Consider the following 19,888-nt stretch of genomic DNA (forward strand, 5'->3'; position numbering starts at 1 on the left):
ATATCCTGAGGCCACGCCTACCCCTCGGGCGTGGCCACCGCCCACTTGGTGCGTGGAATGATGTCACCACGCCAGTGGGCTTTTGTGTCCGCCACACGTGCCCCCCCAGAATTCCCGCGCACCTGGAGGGCCAGTTTGCGGGGCAGACGAATGACCCGGCCGAAGCGCCCCCTGGCGATCGGCGGCGTCTGGGGTGCAGGGATACCAGGTGGGATGCCCCTGGCTGCCCCTGGGATGGGTGCAGGACCGGGGGGCGCCGTGGCGGCGGGGCTGGGCGGTGCCGGGGGTCCGCCCGCAGGAGGGCGGCCCCGACGTGGGGGTCGGGCCACTGGCGGTGGATGGTCCACATCGAGGTGGGCCGGCTTGAGGCGGTCTACCGAAACGCGGTCAGGAGTACCGCCGATGTCCAGGGTGAAGTGCTTCGCCCCGGTCTCCAGCACGCGGAAAGGCCCGTCGTACGGGGGCCGCAGTGGTGTCCGATGGGCATCGTGGCGGACGAAGACGTACTCCGCCGTGCGAAGCTCCGGGGCGACGTGCGTCGGTGGGTGCCCGTGGCATGCCGTTGGCACCGGGGCGAACCTCTGGGCGGTCTCTTGCAGAGCGGAGCGCTGCTGTGCCGCGGACCATGGTGCCGTGGAGTCGGGGAGGAACTCGCCCGGCACCTGCAGCGGTTGCCCGAAGACCAACTCCGCCGCGGATGCGCGCAGGTCCTCCTTGGGCGCCGTCCGGAGGCCCAGCAGGACCCAGGGGAGCCTGTCGACCCAGCCGCCGTCGCGGAGGGTGGCCCGGAGCGCGGCCTTCAATGAGCGGTGAAATCGCTCACACAGGCCGTTAGCCTGGGGGTGGTAGGCCGTGGTTCGGTGCAGCCGGACCCCGAGCCCCGGCGCAACCGCCCCCCAGAGCTCCGAGGTGAACTGGGGGCCGCGGTCGGATGAGATGTCTGAGGGGGCGCCGAACCGGGCGACCCAGGTGGCGATGAAAGCCTGCGCGACATCGGCCGCCGTTGTCGATGCCAAGGGCACGGCCTCCGGCCACCGGGTGGTGCGGTCCACCATGGTGAGGACGTGGGTGAAACCCCGCGAGGGGGGCAGAGGTCCCACCAGGTCCACGTGGACGTGGTCAAACCGGCGTTCCGGCACCGTGAACGGGGCCAACGGGGCCTGGGTGTGCCGGTGCACCTTGGCGCGCTGGCACGCGAGGCATGTCCTGGCCCAGCCGCGGACGGCCTTCCGGAGGCCATGCCAGACGAACTTGTCGGCGATCAGCCTTTGGGAGGCCCTCGCGCCCGGGTGGGACAGGCCGTGGACGGCGTCAAACACCTGGCGCTGCCAGCCCGCGGGCACAATGGGGCGAGGACGCCCGAGGGAGACGTCGCACAAGAGGGCCGCGCCCGCGCCGTCGAACGGCACCTCGGTGACGCGGAGGCCCGTGACGGCGGTCCGCAAGGCCTGGACGTCGGGGTCAGCGGCCTGGTCCGCTGCCATCCGGGCATAGTCGATGCCGAGGTGGACTGCGTGGGCGACGGCCCGGGAAAGGCAATCCGCCACCGGGTTGTCCTTCCCCGCGACGTGCTGGATGTCCGTCGTGTACTCGGACACGGCCGAGAGGTGACGCTGCTGCCGGGCCGACCACGGCTCGGTGACCTTGCCCATCGCGAAGATCAGCGGCTTGTGGTCGACGAAGGCAGTGAACGCCCGGCCCTCGAGCAGATGGCGGAAGTGCCTGACCGCCAAGTGAAGTCCGAGCAACTCGCGGTCGAAGGTACTGTAACGGCGTTCGGGCGGGCGAAGCTGCCGGCTAAAGAACGCCAGCGGTTGCCAAGCTCCACGCACCCATTGCTCGTGCACCGCGCCCACCGCGTAGTCCGAGGCATCGGTGGTGAGGGCGATCGGTGCATCGGGCGCCGGGTGCGCGAGCATGGTGGCGTTAGCCAAGGCGAGCTTCGCGCCCGTGAACGCCGTGTCAATCTGCTCGGTCCAGGTAACGTCGCCTTTGCCCGGCTTACCTCGGAGAGCTTCGTGCAGGGGGCGCAGGAGCTGGGCGATACGGGGCAGGAACTGATGGTAAAAGTTCACCATGCCCAGGAACTCCTGCAGCCCTCTGATCGTGCGGGGGCGCGGAAACCCCTTCACCGCCTCCACCTTGGCCGGCAGGGGGACGGCTCCGTGCCTGGTGACACGGTGCCCCAGAAAATCGATTGTGGCGGCGCCGAACCGGCACTTTGCGGGGTTCACAATCAGGCCATGCTGGCCCAGGCGTTCGAAGAGCGTGCGGAGGTGGCGTAGGTGCTCTTCGCGGGACGCGCTGGCGACGAGGATATCGTCCAGGTAGACGTAGACAAAATCCAAGTCGCGCAGGACGCTGTCCATCAGTCGCTGGAACGCCTGAGCCGCATTCTTCAGACCGAAGGGCATGCGCAGGAACTCGAAGAGTCCGAATGGCGTGATGACCGCCGTCTTCGGGACGTCCTCCGGCCTGACGGGGACCTGATGGTAGCCGTGTATGAGGTCCACCTTCGAGAAGAAGGACCTGCCCGCCAAACGGGCGGAAAAGTCCTGAATGTGGGGGACGGGGTAGCGGTCGGGAGTCGTGGCGTCATTGAGACGGCGATAGTCCCCGCACGGTCGCCATCCCCCGCCGGGCTTCGGCACGATGTGCAGCGGCGACGCCCAAGCGCTCTCTGAGCGCCGAACGATGCCGAGTCGCTCCAGGGTAGCGAACTCCGCTTTTGCCACCGCCAGCTTCGTCGGCTCGAGGCGGCGTGCCCGGGCGTAGACCGGTGGCCCGACGGTGGGGATGTGATGGGCCACCCCGTGCTTGACGGCCCCCGCCGAGAAGGTGGGCCGCGTGAGGGCCAGGAAGCCGGCGAGGAGGCGGGTGAATGCGTCCGCTGCCGGAAGCGTACAGACCAACGTGGCCGGAACCGAATCGTTCGGCAAGCCGCTTGGCAAGCCGCTCGTTGAGCTGGGCAACGCACATGCGAGCGAGCTGAACGTCTTGGCCTGGACAAGCCGTCTGCGCTTGACGTCGACCAGGAGCCCATTAGCGCACAGGAAGTCCGCGCCAAGCAGTGCCATGGGCACGTCGGCGGTGACGAACGTCCATCGGAAAACCTGCCCTCCAAACCGCAGAGAGAGGCAGCGTTTTCCGTACGTACGGATGGGCGTCCCGTTCGCGGCAAGCAGCGCGGGGCCCCCACCCGCGGCGTGCTTGTCTGACGTGCCGGCGGGAATGACACTCACCTGTGCTCCCGTGTCGCACAGGTAACGGCGCCCGGAGAAGGTGTCCGTTATGAACAGCAGGCTGCTCGAACGGCCGGCGCTCATCGCCACAATTGAGCGCCGGCCCGGGCGTTTCCCGACCCGTTGAAGGAGCACGGCGGATGACACCGCCGAGCTTCGTGGCCGAACTTGGCGTGGAACCAGCACCAGGTGGTGGAGCTGGAGGAGCGCGGCTGGCTCCGCCAGGCCGGTGGAGTCGACGGGTTTCCCCGCGGTGGCGGTTTTCGCCGCGGCGGTGGGCGGGGCGTGGCGGCGTTCACGAGGTGCGTATCAGCATGCTGCTGAAACTCAGCGTGCTGTAGAAGATGATGCTGTGGAACAGCAGCGTCGAAGGCCGTGACGGCCACGCCAACGCTCGCCCGCGTGTCCGAAGCGGCGAAGTACTTGTCCGCCTCGGCCGCCAATGCTCGGGGTTCCGTTAGCCCGGTCCCGGCCAACGCGAGGCGAACCTGCGCTGGAAGTTGGCGACGGAAAAGCGCCCGGAATAGCGAACCGGGGGCTTCGTCGCCCAACAGTGACAGCATATGGTCCATTCGGACCGACGGGCACGTCTCACCGAGCTCGGGGAGATCCAGGAGGCGGTCGGCCCGTGCGTCGTCCGTGAGGCTGAACGTGGCTAGGAGTAGCCGCTTGAGTGCCTCGTACTTGTGGCCGTCCGGTGGGTGGCGAAGGACGGACACAACTCGAGCGGCCGTGCCGGGCCCGAGGGAGGCGACGACATGGCAGTAGCGCAGGTCGTCGTTGGTGAGGCGCCGAAGCTGAAATTGGGCTTCGGCTTGAACGAACCAGACCTCGGCCTGGGCCTCCCAAAATTCGGGAAGTTTAATCGCCATTGACTTGTCGTTGGCCATTGCAATGGCGTCGTGTTCGGAAGGATCGCTACGGCAGATCCAACGTCGAGGGTCACCAGTAAAGCGCGGCGTTACGCGCGCTGCTTGTGAGCAAGGAGGAAGCGGACAAGCGGTAACATATGAACGTCTTTATTGTAAGACTACACTGTAACACTCCACTCTTCCGGGCTGGTCGCCCGGTGTATATCCTGAGGCCACGCCTACCCCTCGGGCGTGGCCACCGCCCACTTGGTGCGTGGAATGATGTCACCACGCCAGTGGGCTTTTGTGTCCGCCACATTTCTACCGTTTTGATGTTTTGTCATATTTTGCCACCAAAACATCATGCAATCATGTCATATTCGTTATTGTCTCACAGAATGGAGCCCACCGATTTGGGGTGAATGGAAACAAAATGGCGTACACGGCCCACGACCCCAGAATTTTCCGGACACACCATGTTGGGGCTCCATATACAGCGACTACAGCCATTCCGAGGATGGGAGAAACTTAAACAACAACAACAATTACCACAGGAAGACGTTTGGTTTTGAAGTTGTATCAAGGATGGGAGGTTTAAACAACAATTACCACAGGAAGATGTTTTATTTCCAAGTATTCACGAGGATGGGATAGGTTTAAGCAACAACAATAATAATAATTACCACAGTAAGACGTTTGGGTTTGATGTCGTCTCGAGGATGGAAGGGCTTTAAACAACAACAACAACAATTACCACAGGAAGATGTTTGGTTTTTAAATCGTCTCGAGGATGGTAGAGCTTTAAACAACAACAACAACAATTACCACAGGAAGACGTTTGGTTTTTAAGTCGTTTCGAGGATGGTAGACTTTAAACAACAACAACAACAATTATCACAAGAAGATGTTTGGCTTTGAGGTCGTCTCGAGGATGTCAGACCTTTAAACAACAACAACAACTTTTACCACAGGAAGACGTTTGGTTTTGAAGTTGTCTCGAGGATGGGAGGTTTAAACAACAATTACCACAGGAAGATGCTTTGTTTCCAGGTATTCACGAGGATGGGATAGGTTTAAACAATAATAATAATTACCACAGTAAGACGTTTGGGTTTGATGTCGTCCCGAGGATGGAAGGGTTTTATACAACAACAATTACCACAGGAAGATGTTTGGTTTTTAAGTCGTCTCGAGAATGGTAGACTTTAAACAACAACAACAACAATTACCACAAGAAGACGTTTGGTTTTGAAGTCGTTTCGAGGCTGGTAGGGCTTAAACAACAACAACAATTACCACAAGAAGACGTTTGGTTTTGAAGTCGTCTAGAGAATGGAAGACCCTTAAACAACAACAATTACCACAGGAAGACGCTTGATTTTGAGGTCGTCTCGAGGATGGTAGGGCTTAAACAACAACGACAATTATCGGAAAGAGGACGTTTGATCATTGATGTCATCCTAAGGATGATACGGCCTTAAACAACAACAATATCGAAATAATCAAAAATAACAATTAGCGCCGGAAGATGTTTGGATCGTATGTCGTGGCGGGTCATTGAACAATTGACACAGGAAGTACTTATGTATGACATGGCTGCTGGCGTTGTGTCGTGTGGTGAGTCTCAACTTTATCTCCTTTTAGTTTTATAAACACTAGTAAAACTCGCTCTAGTCTCTCAAGCTTCATGTTATGAACCCCGACGTTGGATTCCGGGCCGAGACTCAGCTATGACTATGAGTATGAGGAGCTGTTGAAGGAGGCAGGGTTTTGTACATTAGACAGAAGGTGGTTAGATTAGAGGTGATAAGATCGACATGTTTAGCATGATGAAAGGTACAGATCGAATAAGTGCAGAATAAATGTTCAGCGCATTAGATCGGAGTAGGGCCCATAGCACCACCCGTCCCCCTGCACCCACTAATACTAATACTAATACTAATACTAATACTACGAGTACCCGACTGCAAAGCCGCAATGAGCCGGCGAAGCCAAAGCCTCTTGCCACTATTTTTTTACCCATCACGATGGCATCAGTAGGTTCGGTAGTTGGTAGTAGGTAGGTGTAGTAGGTACCGTACCTGGTAAGACTTGGTAAAAGAGAAGAGCAGACAGTCCTCCCCAATACCTAAATACAATAAATGTCACAAGAAGCTTAAGGAAGTAACTATACGATGTGCTAGCTTAGGGCCTATTTTAAGAAATTTTAACTGGGCTTAACATACGTTTTCACAGCATGTGTGTAGTCTTCTAACTTCAGTCGCTGTCAGGGCTGGTTCTCTCCGGGCACTGCGGCTTCCCCCACCAGAAGAAGTTCGCTTGCAGTAAGATCAGTGCAGACAGATCAGACGATAGCGCCGTTTCAACGGCAATGTCAATGTGTGACTGTCGTTAATCAAACCGAGCTTTCTTTCTTTATGTAAACCGCTTATACCGTATTTCTGGCCGTGAAAAACTATCCCCTACGGCCGCGAGATTTCTAAAAAATAATTCTTCGTCAATTTTAGAATATTTGACGCCGTTTTCACCCTCCGAAACGCGTAATAAGCTTTAAAAATATATTTTTCAAATGCTCGAATCTCATTGGTTCCGGTGTTTGGTGACGATTTTCGTTGAAGATAACGAGGTTGGTCTTAACGTATTTTAATTACAAATTAGAGGTGCATTAGATTGTGAATCAAACAAAGACGGGTGAAACAAACTCCTATTGAACTTTTTCGCAATTGTTTTATGCAAACTTCCGTATCCGGTCGATGGCGGCCTCCATTGCGTGATTTGGTTTTAGAAATATTTTTTCAAATGCTCGAATCTCATTGGTTCCGGTGTTTGGTGACGCTTTTCGTTGAAGATAAGCAGGCCCGTGCGGGCCGAGGTTGGTCTTAAAGTATTTTAATAATAAATTGGAGGTGCATAAGATTGTGAATCAAACAAAGACGGGTGAAAGAAACTCCTATTGAACGTTTTTCAATTTGTTATGCATACTTCCGCATCCGCAAGATGGCGGCCTCCATTGAGCTTCGGAATTCTCAAGCCAAGGCATAATCTGGTTTTCGACATAATACGTACGCGGTTATTGACAACACCGGCTTCACCGGCTATAAATAGTAATATTATTACTATTTATAGTATTAGTATTAGTTATTTATAGTATTACTATTAGTATTATTACTAATAATGGGTTTGTTTGGTCTGGTGTTGGTGTAGCACAGCCATGATGGCCTGAATTTACAAGTTCCTTATTACACCTGCATCCAGAAGGATACCTTTAATTAATAAATAAACAAGACAACAGTACAACGTCACTCGATAGAGAGCATACCTCCGCCAGGTGAACAGTTTACGTTTTGTATCCACTGATAGGTCAGATCTGGATTTGGACCTGAACCAAAATCGAATCTATTGGTCCTTGTCACACCCACCAAGTTTCGTCCTAATCCATCCATAACTTTTTGAGATATTCTGTTCACAAACAGACAGGGGTGAAAACATAACCTCCATCCACCTCTGGTGGCAGAGGTAACAACCCGCGTGTTATATCGTGGGAATAATTGTGGCTGTTAAGAGAAGAAGAAGATGAGTAGGAAGAAGTAGACGAACCCACTTGCGATACGAGAGTGTGGTTGCTGTGTGGACAGCAGCTTCTTCACAATCAGAGCATCCCCTGGGTATGTGGGGGGCCCCCTGCAAACCTCACATGGGGGCCCTTTCTGTTGGAGGGCTATTAATATGATGACAGATCTTCAGGCGAAGAATCGATTTATACCTTGGTTCCGGAGGGGGTTAGCGAAATATTAGCATGACCAGCTCTGTCTGTCTCTGTCTCTGCGTGTATCTGTCTTTCCACACCATCATGGGTAATGTATTGTCATATCTCCGCTATGCCTGTGCGGATTGTAACCAAACTTGATAGGATAGTAGTGTTACGTTTGTGGGGGTAGATGATGGAATCCCATAGTAAAGATTGGATTGTATAATTATAGCATGGACCGTGGACACGTAGAAGACATCTCAATGTATTTAATTAGGGAAACTGTAGCTTAAGATTGTTTATGTGTCTTCACACTAGGGGTGAAGCTGTGTTAACTAGATAGGGATTGAAGTTAGTTTTCCCCAGTACGTGATATTCCCTCTGTGACCTTTCCCTACATTTTCCCTTTACCTCGACCACAAGGCCAGCTATGCAAAGCCTCCATTAAACCACCACAACCGCCGACAGTTCCCGGACATTGCCGATCGGTAAGTAAGCCGCGCCTTGATGAACACTCAGCCATGCAAAGCCTCCATTACACAACAATAACCGTCCACTGCATGCCGACAGACATGCATGCCAGAACATAGCCAATCGGACTAAGCTCGCCGCCTCCAAAAGAGTGGAGCTGGCAGACCACACCCCCGAAGTTCGTCATCTGCAGACTCGTAAGAAAAGTAACGTTTATTGCTAACCTTGCGAGTGTCACGAAACGTTGTTTCTGCCTCCACTGACAGCGTAAGACACTTGGCAGTATCCTTGGCCTGATCAAATCCAGAATAGTTCACCAAGTGAGCATGACATGCCTGGCTTAGGTCTAATGCAACATCCAACTGAATGTCCATTGACTGCAATACCTTGCTGACTCGGTTGATCTGAACAAGTATATATCGTATCAGATGACCAGACATGAGAAATCTGAAAGTCCCCACTTCCTTCACTTGGCCCATTACCTCGCTGTAACATTTAGCATCCTTTCCTTTACAGTGTCAGCCAAACTCAGTGGAGCAGCCTTTACATTCTGCAGCTGATGGCGCACAACCTTCACAGCCTCAGTTTTATATTGTCCCCCGTCGCACAGCGTAGCGAAAGGGGGACTATGGCTTTCCCCTCCGTCCGTGTGTCCGTCCGTCCGTCCGTCCGTCCGTGCGTGCGTACGTGTGTGCGTGCTTGTTTGCGTGCGGGCGTGCGTACGTGCGGGAGTGCGTGCGTGCGTAAGCGAAGGACCGCATTCAAATTTGGTGTGTGGGTGCAACCCACGTCAAAATCCAAGATGGCCGCCGCCATGTATGTCTGATGCCATGTATGTCTGAACCTTGTGAGATGAATATCTTGAAAAATAAGTGAAGTACCAACTTCTAATCTGGTGTGTGGGTGTATCTAGGCACAAGGAAGGACGCTGTTTAAAATTGGGTCGCCACGTAAAAATCCAAGATGGCCGCCGCCATGTATGTCTGAACCTTGTGAGATGAATATCTTGAAAAATAAGTGAAGTACCAACTTCTAATCTGGTGTGTGGGTGTATCTAGGCACAAGGAAGGACGCTGTTTAAAATTGGGTCGCCACGTAAAAATCCAAGATGGCCACCGCCATGTATGTCTGAACCTTGTGAGATGAATATCTTGAAAAATAAGTGAAGTACCAACTTCTAATTTGGTGTGTGGGTGTATCTCGGCATAAGGAAGAACACTATTGAAAATTGGGTCGCCACGTCAAAATCCAAGATGGCCGCCGCCATGTATGTCTGGACCTTGTGAGATGAATATCTTGAAAAATAAGTGAAGTACCAACGTCTAATGTGGTGTGTGGGTGTATCTCGGCATAAGGAAGAAGGCTATTGAAAATTGGGTCGCCACGTCAAAATACAAGATGGCCGCCACCATATATATGTCTGAACCTTGTGAGCGAAATATCGTGAAAAATAAGCGAAGTACCAACTTCTAATCTGGCGTGTGGGTGTATCTAGGCACAAGGAAGGACGCTGTTTAAAATTGGGTCGCCACGTCAAAATCCAAGATGGCCGCCGCCATGTATGTCTGAACCTTGTGAGATGAATATCTTGAAAAATAAGCGAAGTACCAACTTCTAATTTGGTGTGTGGGTGTATCTCGGCATAAGGAAGAACGCTATTGTAAATTGGGTCGCCACGTCAAAATCCAAGATGGCCGCCACCATATATATATGTCTGAACTTTGTGAGTGAAATATCTTGAAAAATAAGCAAAGTACCAACTTCTAATCTGGTGTTTGGGTGTATCTAGGCACAAGGAAGAAGGCTATTGAAAATTGGGTCGCCACGTCAAAATCCAAGATGGCCGCCGCCATATATGTCTGAACCTTGTGAGTGGAATATCTTGAAAAATAAGCGAAGTACCAACTTCTAATCTGGTGTGTGGGTGTATCTCGGCATAAGGAAGAACGCCATTGAAAATTGGGTCGCCACGTCAAAATCCAAGATGGCCACCTCCATGTATGTCTGAACCTTGTGAGCGAAATATCATATCATAGCATGTTTTCTGCGTCTTCCACTTTGTCAACTCACATCACTTCACCGACGGGGGACCTAGGCGTAACGCTTGTTCTCATTGCGTTTCAGAAAGTCATTTCACAGAAATGGAGGTGTGTGTTCCCTTAGAATGTCCCATCTTTGTTTTGAAGCGGCAAAAAGCATGTAGAGCTGTTGCATGAAGCCCACAAATGATATTGATACTCCTGAGCACTGAGCAGCATCTGAAACCACAAGGTTGAGACTATGAGCATTGCAAGGGACATCAAATGCCCGAAGGTTCATCTGCAGAATCCGAGCCTGAATGCCAGAACGTTTCCCTTTCATGTTGCTGCCGTCGTCGTAGTCGTATCCTTGGCCTCTGCAGTCAGACAAAGGCGGACCAAAGCCGTCAAATACTTCCAATAACTTCTCCTTTAGTTTCATGCCAGTCGTGTCTTTCACAACAAAACATGAGAGGAAATGTTCGTATATTTCAGAAGCCTCTCCATCTTGCACACAATCGAAGCGGATGATGACGGAAAGTTGCTCTTGGTGGTCGATATCTGGGGTCCAATCAAGCAACACCGAGTCGGACTTGTAAGTTGAAACACGTGCAAGTATTTCACTTCTGATTTTGTTGGCTAATAATCCAAGGAGCCCGTTCTGAATATCGACACTCAGATAGTTATCTCGTACTTCCCCGGTTGATGATCTTCGAATATGCTCCTGCATGACCAAGTCAAATTGAGCCATAAACTCCAACTAGCAAATAAAATTACCATTGTTAGGCTCGTAGAAGGCCTTTCGATGACCCAAGGAATGCCAGATTTCTCTCAGCTAAAAAATGAACAATCGCAATCAAACGCTCAGACGTTTCTCCAATGTTTTTTCTCCAGGTCTATCACACTCTGAAGCTTATTACGGCGAGTCTTTCCGGATTTTAACCTTGCATCCAATTCCTTCCACTTCTGCATGCAAGCTGTGTGGTGTGGTGAGGTTTCATGTCGGGACAAAGTTTTTGACAAATCTTTCCAGGCTGAAAGACCATCACAGGTGGGGTGTATGGCGACATTTCCAAAAAGCTTGCAACGGAAGCGGTGCACAGCGTCGGCCGCTATATATATAGCTATATATATATATATATATATATTATCTGTAATCTGGTTCTCCAACCTCATGAGCGAACATCATGACGTCATCGCCATGCATGTCCGCATTGCCTGCAAAGCTCCAGAGGAACCATCTAGCAGTGCATCATTATGGATTATAAATTCAGATACTGTCACAAGTGCATGCAAAACTCACAGTTACCGACCTGGTTTCGCCCTTGTTGGGGCTTCATCAGGGCAACGCAGTGAGGCTTCCATACACTTGTAACTCTGTGAACCTTTCGGTTTTTATATCAGTCACTATGCGACCTTCATATCATCAGTGGAGTGCTCCCATCACTCTACTGATGATATGAAGGTCGCATAGTGACATATATATATATATATATATATATATATATATATATATTCTCCGTAGGTGATTGTCTGTGAGTCTGTCCAGGGGTGTGGCTCTCAGCCATTGAGGGAGTAGCTCCATCCATTCTGGAAGAGGCTTCAAAAACAAATATCCACAATTTTGTTTAGTCACATAGATTTTAGGCCTCTTTTGTTAGGCCCGTGATGTCTTGCTCTCTTTCACAGTTTTATTTCAACTCTAATTCGATATCTCATTTCATTTTTTACAGTCGCTAACATGGTTTTAGACTCGGTTGAAAAAAAAAAATGGGAAGAAAATTCGATGAAAGTTACCATTTATAGAACAAAATGAATTTTCAAAGGCCTGTAACATAAAGTTCATTGAGTCTCCCTCACGGCTTGATCTCGACTGGAATTCACCATCACAGTCACTGGGTGGTTCAAGTCTCAGTTTCAGCTAAAGTTGTGAAAATTGGCAAAATGTATTCCAACAGCCGTTTTGAATGTGTTGACTGTTATGTGGGCATGGGGAAGGAGAGAGGAGAATGAAAGAGGGGAATGAGAGATGGAAAGGAGAGAGGAGAAGGAGAGGAGAGAACGTTCCCAGGACTTCATTATTTATATTATTACTTCGTAAAAGTACAGCGACTGAATACTGAATTTCGGGATCGAACTGAAGTCAAATTATATTTTTCCATGTTCCTGGGGGTGTATACGCAGTGTTTGTTTAAAGCGAGTCAACTCTTTTCCAACCATGGTATGAAACAATACAGTAATAATAATAATAATAATTCATTTATTTTGTATAGCGCTTTTCCAGAAGCCCAAAGGCGCTTTGACAGAGTGGCAAACATAATGCATAACAATACATGAAAACAACAATTGCAAAAAGACAAGAATCAATAGGGAAATATTTAAAGCAAAAGGAGGGAGAAGGAGAAGAGATAGTCAGGGGTTAAATGCTGTGGGTTGAATGTTGAATGCAGTGTTGAACAGGTGGGTCTTTAGTGATGTTTTGAATGTGGTGAGTGAGGAGGAGTCTCTGATGGTGTGAGGTAGTGAGTTCCAGAGGGTGGGAGCAGCGATGGAGAAGGCCCTGTCCCCCCAGGATCTGAATTTGGTCCGGATGGAGGGGGTCAGGAGGTTGGTACCAGCAGAGCGGAGGTTGCGGGTGGGAGTGTGTCTGGAGAGGAGGTCAGCCAGGTAGGATGGGGCCAGGTTATGGAGGGCTTTGTATGTCAAGAGGAGGATTTTGTACTGGATTCTCTGGGGGATGGGGAGCCAGTGAAGCTTGTAAAGGACGGGGGTGATGTGGTCACGGGTCCGGGAATGGGTGAGTAGACGGGCAGCGGAGTTCTGAATGTATTGGAGTTTATTGGTGATTTTTGAGGGTGAACCATAGAGGAGGCTATTGCAGTAGTCCAGACGGGAGGTGATGAAGGCGTGGATGAGGGTTTCTGCAGCCGTGGAGGAGAGGGATGAGCGGAGACGGGCAATGTTTTTCAGGTGAAAGAAGGCTGACTTTGTGATCTGTTTAGTGTATTTGTCGAAGGAAAGGGTTTGGTCAAAGATAACGCCAAGATTCCGGATGTGAGGGGAGGTGGATACTGGGATACCGTCGATGTTGAGGGCAAAGTTATGGGTGGATTTTGTGAGCGTTTTTGGGCCAATGATGATTATTTCAGATTTATCACAGTTAAGCTTGAGGAAGTTGATTTGAAGCCAGGATTTTATTTCAGTGATGCAGTTTGTCAGGATAGAGTGGGTGTCGGTGGAGACGGACTTGGTGGAGATGAAAAGCTGGATGTCATCGGCGAAGCAGTGGAATTGGAGACCATGACGGCGGATTAAGTGACCGAGCGGGGACAGGTAAAGGATGAAGAGGAGGGGGCCAAGAACTGAACCTTGGGGGACACCTTGGGGGAGGGGAGCAGTGGGGGATTTGCAGTTATTGATGGAGATGAACTGGCATCTGTCAGAGAGGTATGATTTAATCCAAGAGAGGGCAGTGCCGGTAACGTTAAAGGTGGATTCAAGTCGGGTGAGGAGGATAGTGTGATCGATGGTGTCAAAGGCAGCGCTGAGGTCGAGGAGGACGAGAATGTTGAGGTTGCCAGCGTCAGAGGAGAGGAGAAGGTCATTGGTGATTTTGAGGAGAGCAGTTTCAGTACTGTGGTTGGAGCGGAATCCGGATTGGAATGTTTCATACAGGTTATTGGCAGAGAGATGATGTTTGAGTTGAGTGGCTACAGCGCGTTCCAAAACTTTTGACAGAAAGGGTAGGTTGGAGATGGGTCTGAAGTTGTTTAGGGTGTCAGGGTTTAGACCAGGTTTTTTTAGAATGGGGGTAACAGCAGCAATTTTGAGGGAAGGTGGGACGATGCCTGTAGACAGGGAGGAGTTTATTGTTGCAATGATAAGTGGAGAGAGAGCAGGGAGGGAGGCTTTGACAAAGCTGGAGGGGATGGGGTCAAGAGTGCAGGTGGCAGTTTTCATTCCTATGAGGAGTTCAGAGAGGTCAGTAGGGGAGATTGGGGAGAACCGAGACAGGGGATGGCAGGACAAGGGGGGGCAGGTGGTTGGAGGGGGAGCGGGTGCGGCGGTGGTCAAGCTGTTGTAGATGTTGTCAATTTTGCGTTGGAAGAAAGAGAGGAAGGAGATGCAGTTGTCTACTGTGAATGACTGGGTGGTGGTGTTCAGGGGGCGGAGGAGTTTGTTTATTGTCGAGAAGAGTGCTTTTGGGTTTCCGGAGCCAGAGTGGATAATTTGAGAGTAGTAGGCAGAGCGGGCGTGGGAGAGGGCATCTTTGTAGTGTTGTAGGTGGTCCTTGTAGGCTTGGGAGTGAACTGTGAGACCCGTTTTATTGCGAAGTCTTTCAAGTTGGCGAGCACGAGTTTTCATCAGGTGGAGTTCAGGGGTAAACCAGGGAGCAGAATGGGTGAAAGAAACTGTTTTGGTTTTTACAGGCGCAAGCTGGTCAAGGTAGGAGGAGAGAGTGTGGTTGTAGTAGTCAGTGAGGTCGGAAGGGGTGTGGAGGTCAATGAAGGGAGAAGTGGACATTTTTTCAGAGAGGGTGGATGAGAATGAGGTAGGTGAAAGAGCGTTTAGCTTACGGAAGTTGATTGTGCGATAATGCCTTGGTGTTGGGGCGGGGATGTTGATGGTCAGAGTGATGGCTAAGTGGTCAGAGAGGGTGAGGTCGGAGCCATAGAGATGGTGCAAATTTAATCCAGTGGAGCAGACAAGGTCCAAAATGTGACCACGGATATGGGTAGGAAAGTCGACATGTTGAGTGAGGTTAAAGCAGGTGAGTAAATCAGTGAAGTCAGTGGTTATTGTGGAGTCAGTGGAGTCCATGTGGATATTGAAATCACCAAGGAGGAGGATTGAGGGGGAGAGGGAACATAGCTGGGTCAGAAAGTAGGAGAAGTCAGACAGGAATGATGGGTGTGGTTTGGGAGGGCGGTAGACGACAGCCATGACTGACTGCGTGTGACCAGAGAGTTTTAAAGCCAGGTGTTCAAATGATGGAGCAGATGAGATGGAGATGAGGTTGGTCTTGATGTCTTGACGGTGGATAACGGCAATTCCACCACCTCGGCCCTCCGAGCGTGGTTTATTGACGTAGGAATATCCATTGGGTGTGGTGAGGTTAAGTGTGTAGTAGTCCAGAGGTTGTTGCCAGGTTTCGGTGAGACAGAGAAAGTCCAGTTTGTTATCCAGGATGTATTCGTTCAGGATGAGGCATTTGTTGTTGAGGGACCGGGTGTTGAACAGGGTGAGCTTGATGTTGTTTTGAACAGCAGGGATGAATTCAGGTGATTTAGCCAGGGTTCGTAGGCAGGAGGTGCGATCGTGTGGGTTGCTGTGACCAGGTGCACTGGGACGAAGAGTGAGAGTGCGCTGAGCCGACCAGAGGACGGGGATGGAGTGACCTGATTGCAAATAAACAAACTTACGACCGGAGCCACGGTGAATGTACCTGGGTCGTCGGAGGAGTCCATTTGATTTGATGGCAGAGATGCATGATGGGGTGGAGCGGGTATTGAGCAGAAGAAGCCTTGCGGCGGAGTACTTCAGAGCCATGCCAGGCAGGAGCGAAGGGACGAGTACGAGGCCAAGGTCGAGGAGGCAAAGCGGCAAACGACTGCAGCCGCTAATCAAGACCACAGCGGCAAACAGCCACCGCCGCAAACAACGGCCACAAACAACGGGAGCGGGCCTGAGGAAACAGTGGAGGAGCCGGGCAGGCGAAGCCAGGAGCAGAGCCGGGACCGAGCAGAGGGCAGACCCAACGGTCAAAAATCCGCCACGACCACCAGAAAAGCAAACTATGTACAATGGCCCAGTCGGAGAAGCGGCGAACAAGTAACGCCAGCGTCCTCTCCAGACCGGACCGGAAGCGGAATCGATACCTCAGTACCTCAAAAATGTACATAATAATGTAAACTAACTATGGAATACAATATTTATTGATAACGTTTGGTTTTAATCTATTTTTACTTTGTAACCAGGTCATGCCTGTTTCGTTCAGAGCGATTATACACCGCCCAAAGAAAATGCGTTTCATAGCTACAGGAAATAAAATCGTGAAATCTTTATTAAATTTGTTTGTTTGTTTTTGCACGAGTTTCCGTGTGTGTGTGTGTGTGTGTGTGTGTTTGACCCACTCCCCTGTGTGTATGTGACCCACTCCGTGTGTGTGTGTGTGTGTGTGTGTGTGTGTGTGTGTGTGTGTGTGTGTGTGTGTGTGTGTGACCCACTCCTCCGTGTGTCTGTGACCCACTCCCTGTGTGTGTGTGTGTGTGTGTGTGTGTGTGTGTGTTTTTGACCCACTCCCCTGTGGGTGATCCACTCCCTGGTGCAGTGTGCGTGATGTGGGAGGGAGAGGATTTGAGCTCTTGAAGTTACATTTTACATGAGATGTAGTCACACATTTCAAACTGTATTTCCCATGTGCACGCACATGCATTCACATGTTATCAGAAGTAAATACATTGTGTAGATTGCATCATTTGTGGATCTGATAAATTGCCAGTAACCAGTTTGTAAAACTGAATGTGCAACATCTAAATGAAGACGTCCATGCCCATGGGATTCACACGGTTGACCCCACTAGTAGAATATATTAGCCTTGTGCGCTCGATTCGTTCACCAATTTTGAGCTTTGTCTAATAATTTTCAGCTGAGCATCTCCTATTCGCATCGTTTTTTGGAAAATCATGCACTTTCACATGCTTTGGACTGAACTTGACGATGGCAGAAATTGTCACCTGGTCCAGCACTTGAGGCCACTCTGAAGTGTCAGCAAAAGTTTCGACAAAATCCAGTCCGCTCACCTCCAACTGTTTCATTCTCTGCCTGTTCAGGCATCTGCTCTTCCATTGAAAGTGTTGTGTCTTCATCCATGCCCCCAGAATTCCTATCCTGCTCCTGGCGCTGGAGCTGTGATGTTGAGTCAAATGTGCTGTGCTGCGTGCGCTCTGGGTGGTTTCATCAGAAATTTCTCAAGACAGCCTCTCAATTTTGTTTCGTCAACCTTCGACGCCTCTTGCTTTTTTATTTTTGCTGCTCCAGACTCGTAATGCCCCGGGCCTCGGTTTCTGTGCCTATCACTCACTGTTCATTATTGCCTTATTGTTCATTATTGCCCATTTAATAGCTTATGTGAGCCTAATGCAGAGTGTTAAGAAAGAAGATAACGCTGATTCGCGTCCTAAAGGTACTTCCGCAAGATGGAGGAAATGACGTAAAATCGAGTAAATAATTCATAGTAAATTTAATTCGATTTACTTTGAGGTCGTTGGAAAGCTATTTAACAAGTAATCAAAACATTTTTTAAAATGAAAAAGGATGTAGGGTTGTTACTGGAAAAAGTATGGAAACAAGAAGAAATGATCGATTATAATACTTGGTAAAAAAAACATTGTCTGTTTAAACATAAAGATACAGGGTTCTGTTTTAAAAGTCCATCTATCTTTCTGAATTGGATGAAGAAGATGTTTAATGTATGGCAGCAGGAACTATTTAAGATTTTAGAATAAAGCGTGATGGACATGGAAGGAGCACACAACAACAACAACAACAACAACAACAACAACAACAACAACAACAACTCTGCCACGAAATGTCTGGTTTTCACGCGTTTCACTGTATTTTTCATCCTCATTGAGAATTGAGATTTACAGATCGATGTACCTTGTGGTTGTGAAGTGCAACATGATGTCTTTGATTAAACCCATCACTGAAGCGATTGGCAGCCGGTGGGCATGCAGGATAGTGTTATTGGAAACGTCTATGGTGCACAATGGGACTTTAAAGAAAGATGCTTTAGCTGATGTGGGAGGCCCCTATTTGTGGGTGGCCCCCAGCGGCTGCAGGCTCCACGGGCACCTTACGGAGCGCCTTACGGGCTCCCCCTCCTCATCCTACCACTCCTACTCCTCCCCCTCCTCCTCCTACTACTCCTACTCCACCCTCTCCTCCTCTTACTACTCCTACTCCACCCTCTCCTCCTCTTACTACTCCTACTCCACCCTCTCCTACTACTCCTACTCCTACTCCACCCTCTCCTCCTCTTACTACTCCTACTCCACCCTCTCCTCCTACTACTCATACTCCACCCTCTCCTCCTACTACTACTCCTACTCTACCCTCTCCTCCTCTTACTACTCCTACTCCACCCTCTCCTCCTCTTACTACTCCTACTCCACCCTCTCCTCCTACTATTCATACTCCACCCTCTCGTCCTACTACTACTCCTACTCTACCCTCTCCTCCTCCTCCTACAACTCATACTCCACCCTCTCCTCCTCCTATGACTCCTACTGTTCCCTTTCCTCTTCCTACTGCTTCTCCTCCCTCTCTTCCTCCTCCTACTCATCCTCTCTCTTCTCCTCCTGCTCCTCCTCCCTCTCCTTCCCCTCCTACTCATCCATCCTCTCCTCCTCATACTATTACTCCTACTCCACCCTCTCCTCCTCTCCTCTCTACTCTTGCTACACTACACTGATCAGTGGAGGATTTGACTAAAACAGGGTTTACCTTAGCGTTCCTGTCTGAGCACAATTTTCAAAGCAGTTGTTGTGAAAATCAAGATTCAACAGCAACCCAAAGTAGGTTTAATCGTAATTCGTTCTCAACATCATCTAGAGAGAAACCAATAAACATGGTATTAATAATACATACAGGTGAATACAGGTGCGGACAGGCTGTATGACTATAAAAGCTTTGATACATATTGCAGACACGTTACCTTTCTAAGGGAAGCCCAGAGAAGCTCTAGAGGTACATCGCTAGGGTTACATCGTGGTGACGGATCTGCATCGCCTGTCCGCGCTGATATATATATAGGAACCGAGAAAGGGTCGCGTAGCGGCCATGAGGCGAATAACATCAGTGTCGTAATTTGGATGACGATTTCATTACATTCTCCCCGCGCTTAGATCCAAACTCGGCGGTGAAGAACAGCAGACACATACAGAGGAATACATAGGAATGCAAAGAACGAAATACATTGGAAAGATGTCACTGCCGGTCGAACGTCCAAGGGGCCATCAATCCCGATGGCAGGGTTACTGCATTTCAGCCAGTTAGCCCGGTTAGCAATCAATCTCCAGCTATAGATATAGCCCTCATGATAATTAGAGATGATGGATGAATTGTATGTATACATCTACCTCTGCGATCGAATAGAAAACTATTATTATGTATGGTACTTTAATGTTTATGGCGTAGCCCATTGGGCAATGCCGTCAAGAACAGTGCTGGTCCATCTGTATGTATGTATGTATGTATGTATGTCCCCTCAAACGTATACCAATCAGAACTGAGGATCTGGTCACATGACATGGCGATGTGTTACATCTGGAGGAAGTCCCAGTCAAGAAGATATCGGACCGAGCGTGCAGTGGTCATCCCAGGGAGAAGACGTTGAGCCGTGGGTAGTAGTAGTCTTCCTGTGGGGTAGTCTGAGTAGATAAGTGTACCTCGTTGAACAGTGAGAAACGGCTCAGTAGCTAGATGGATAAGGTGTACCTTTGAGATTCGCAACTCATTACATAAGGTGTGCCATGACGAAGAGCGACTGGCCAT

General features: G+C 50.3%; 1 protein-coding gene across 1 annotated transcript in view; it reads left to right on the forward strand.

The window, feature by feature from the left end:
* Positions 1 to 5,439: 5,439 nt before the first annotated feature.
* The window catches only part of C9H19orf47 (chromosome 9 C19orf47 homolog), a 39,502-nt gene continuing 25,053 nt past the window's right edge, over positions 5,440 to 19,888 (forward strand). Inside the window, exon 1 of the mRNA XM_068128124.2 lies at positions 5,440 to 5,710. Within this exon, the coding sequence (XP_067984225.2) occupies positions 5,635 to 5,710 (76 nt within the window). The 5' untranslated portion in view covers positions 5,440 to 5,634. The remainder of the gene's footprint in view (positions 5,711 to 19,888) is intronic.

Source organism: Myxine glutinosa, chromosome 9 (assembly GCF_964187855.1).
Source record: "Myxine glutinosa chromosome 9, kmMyxGlut1.1, whole genome shotgun sequence".
In the NCBI taxonomy this organism is placed as follows: Eukaryota; Metazoa; Chordata; class Myxini; order Myxiniformes; family Myxinidae; genus Myxine; species Myxine glutinosa.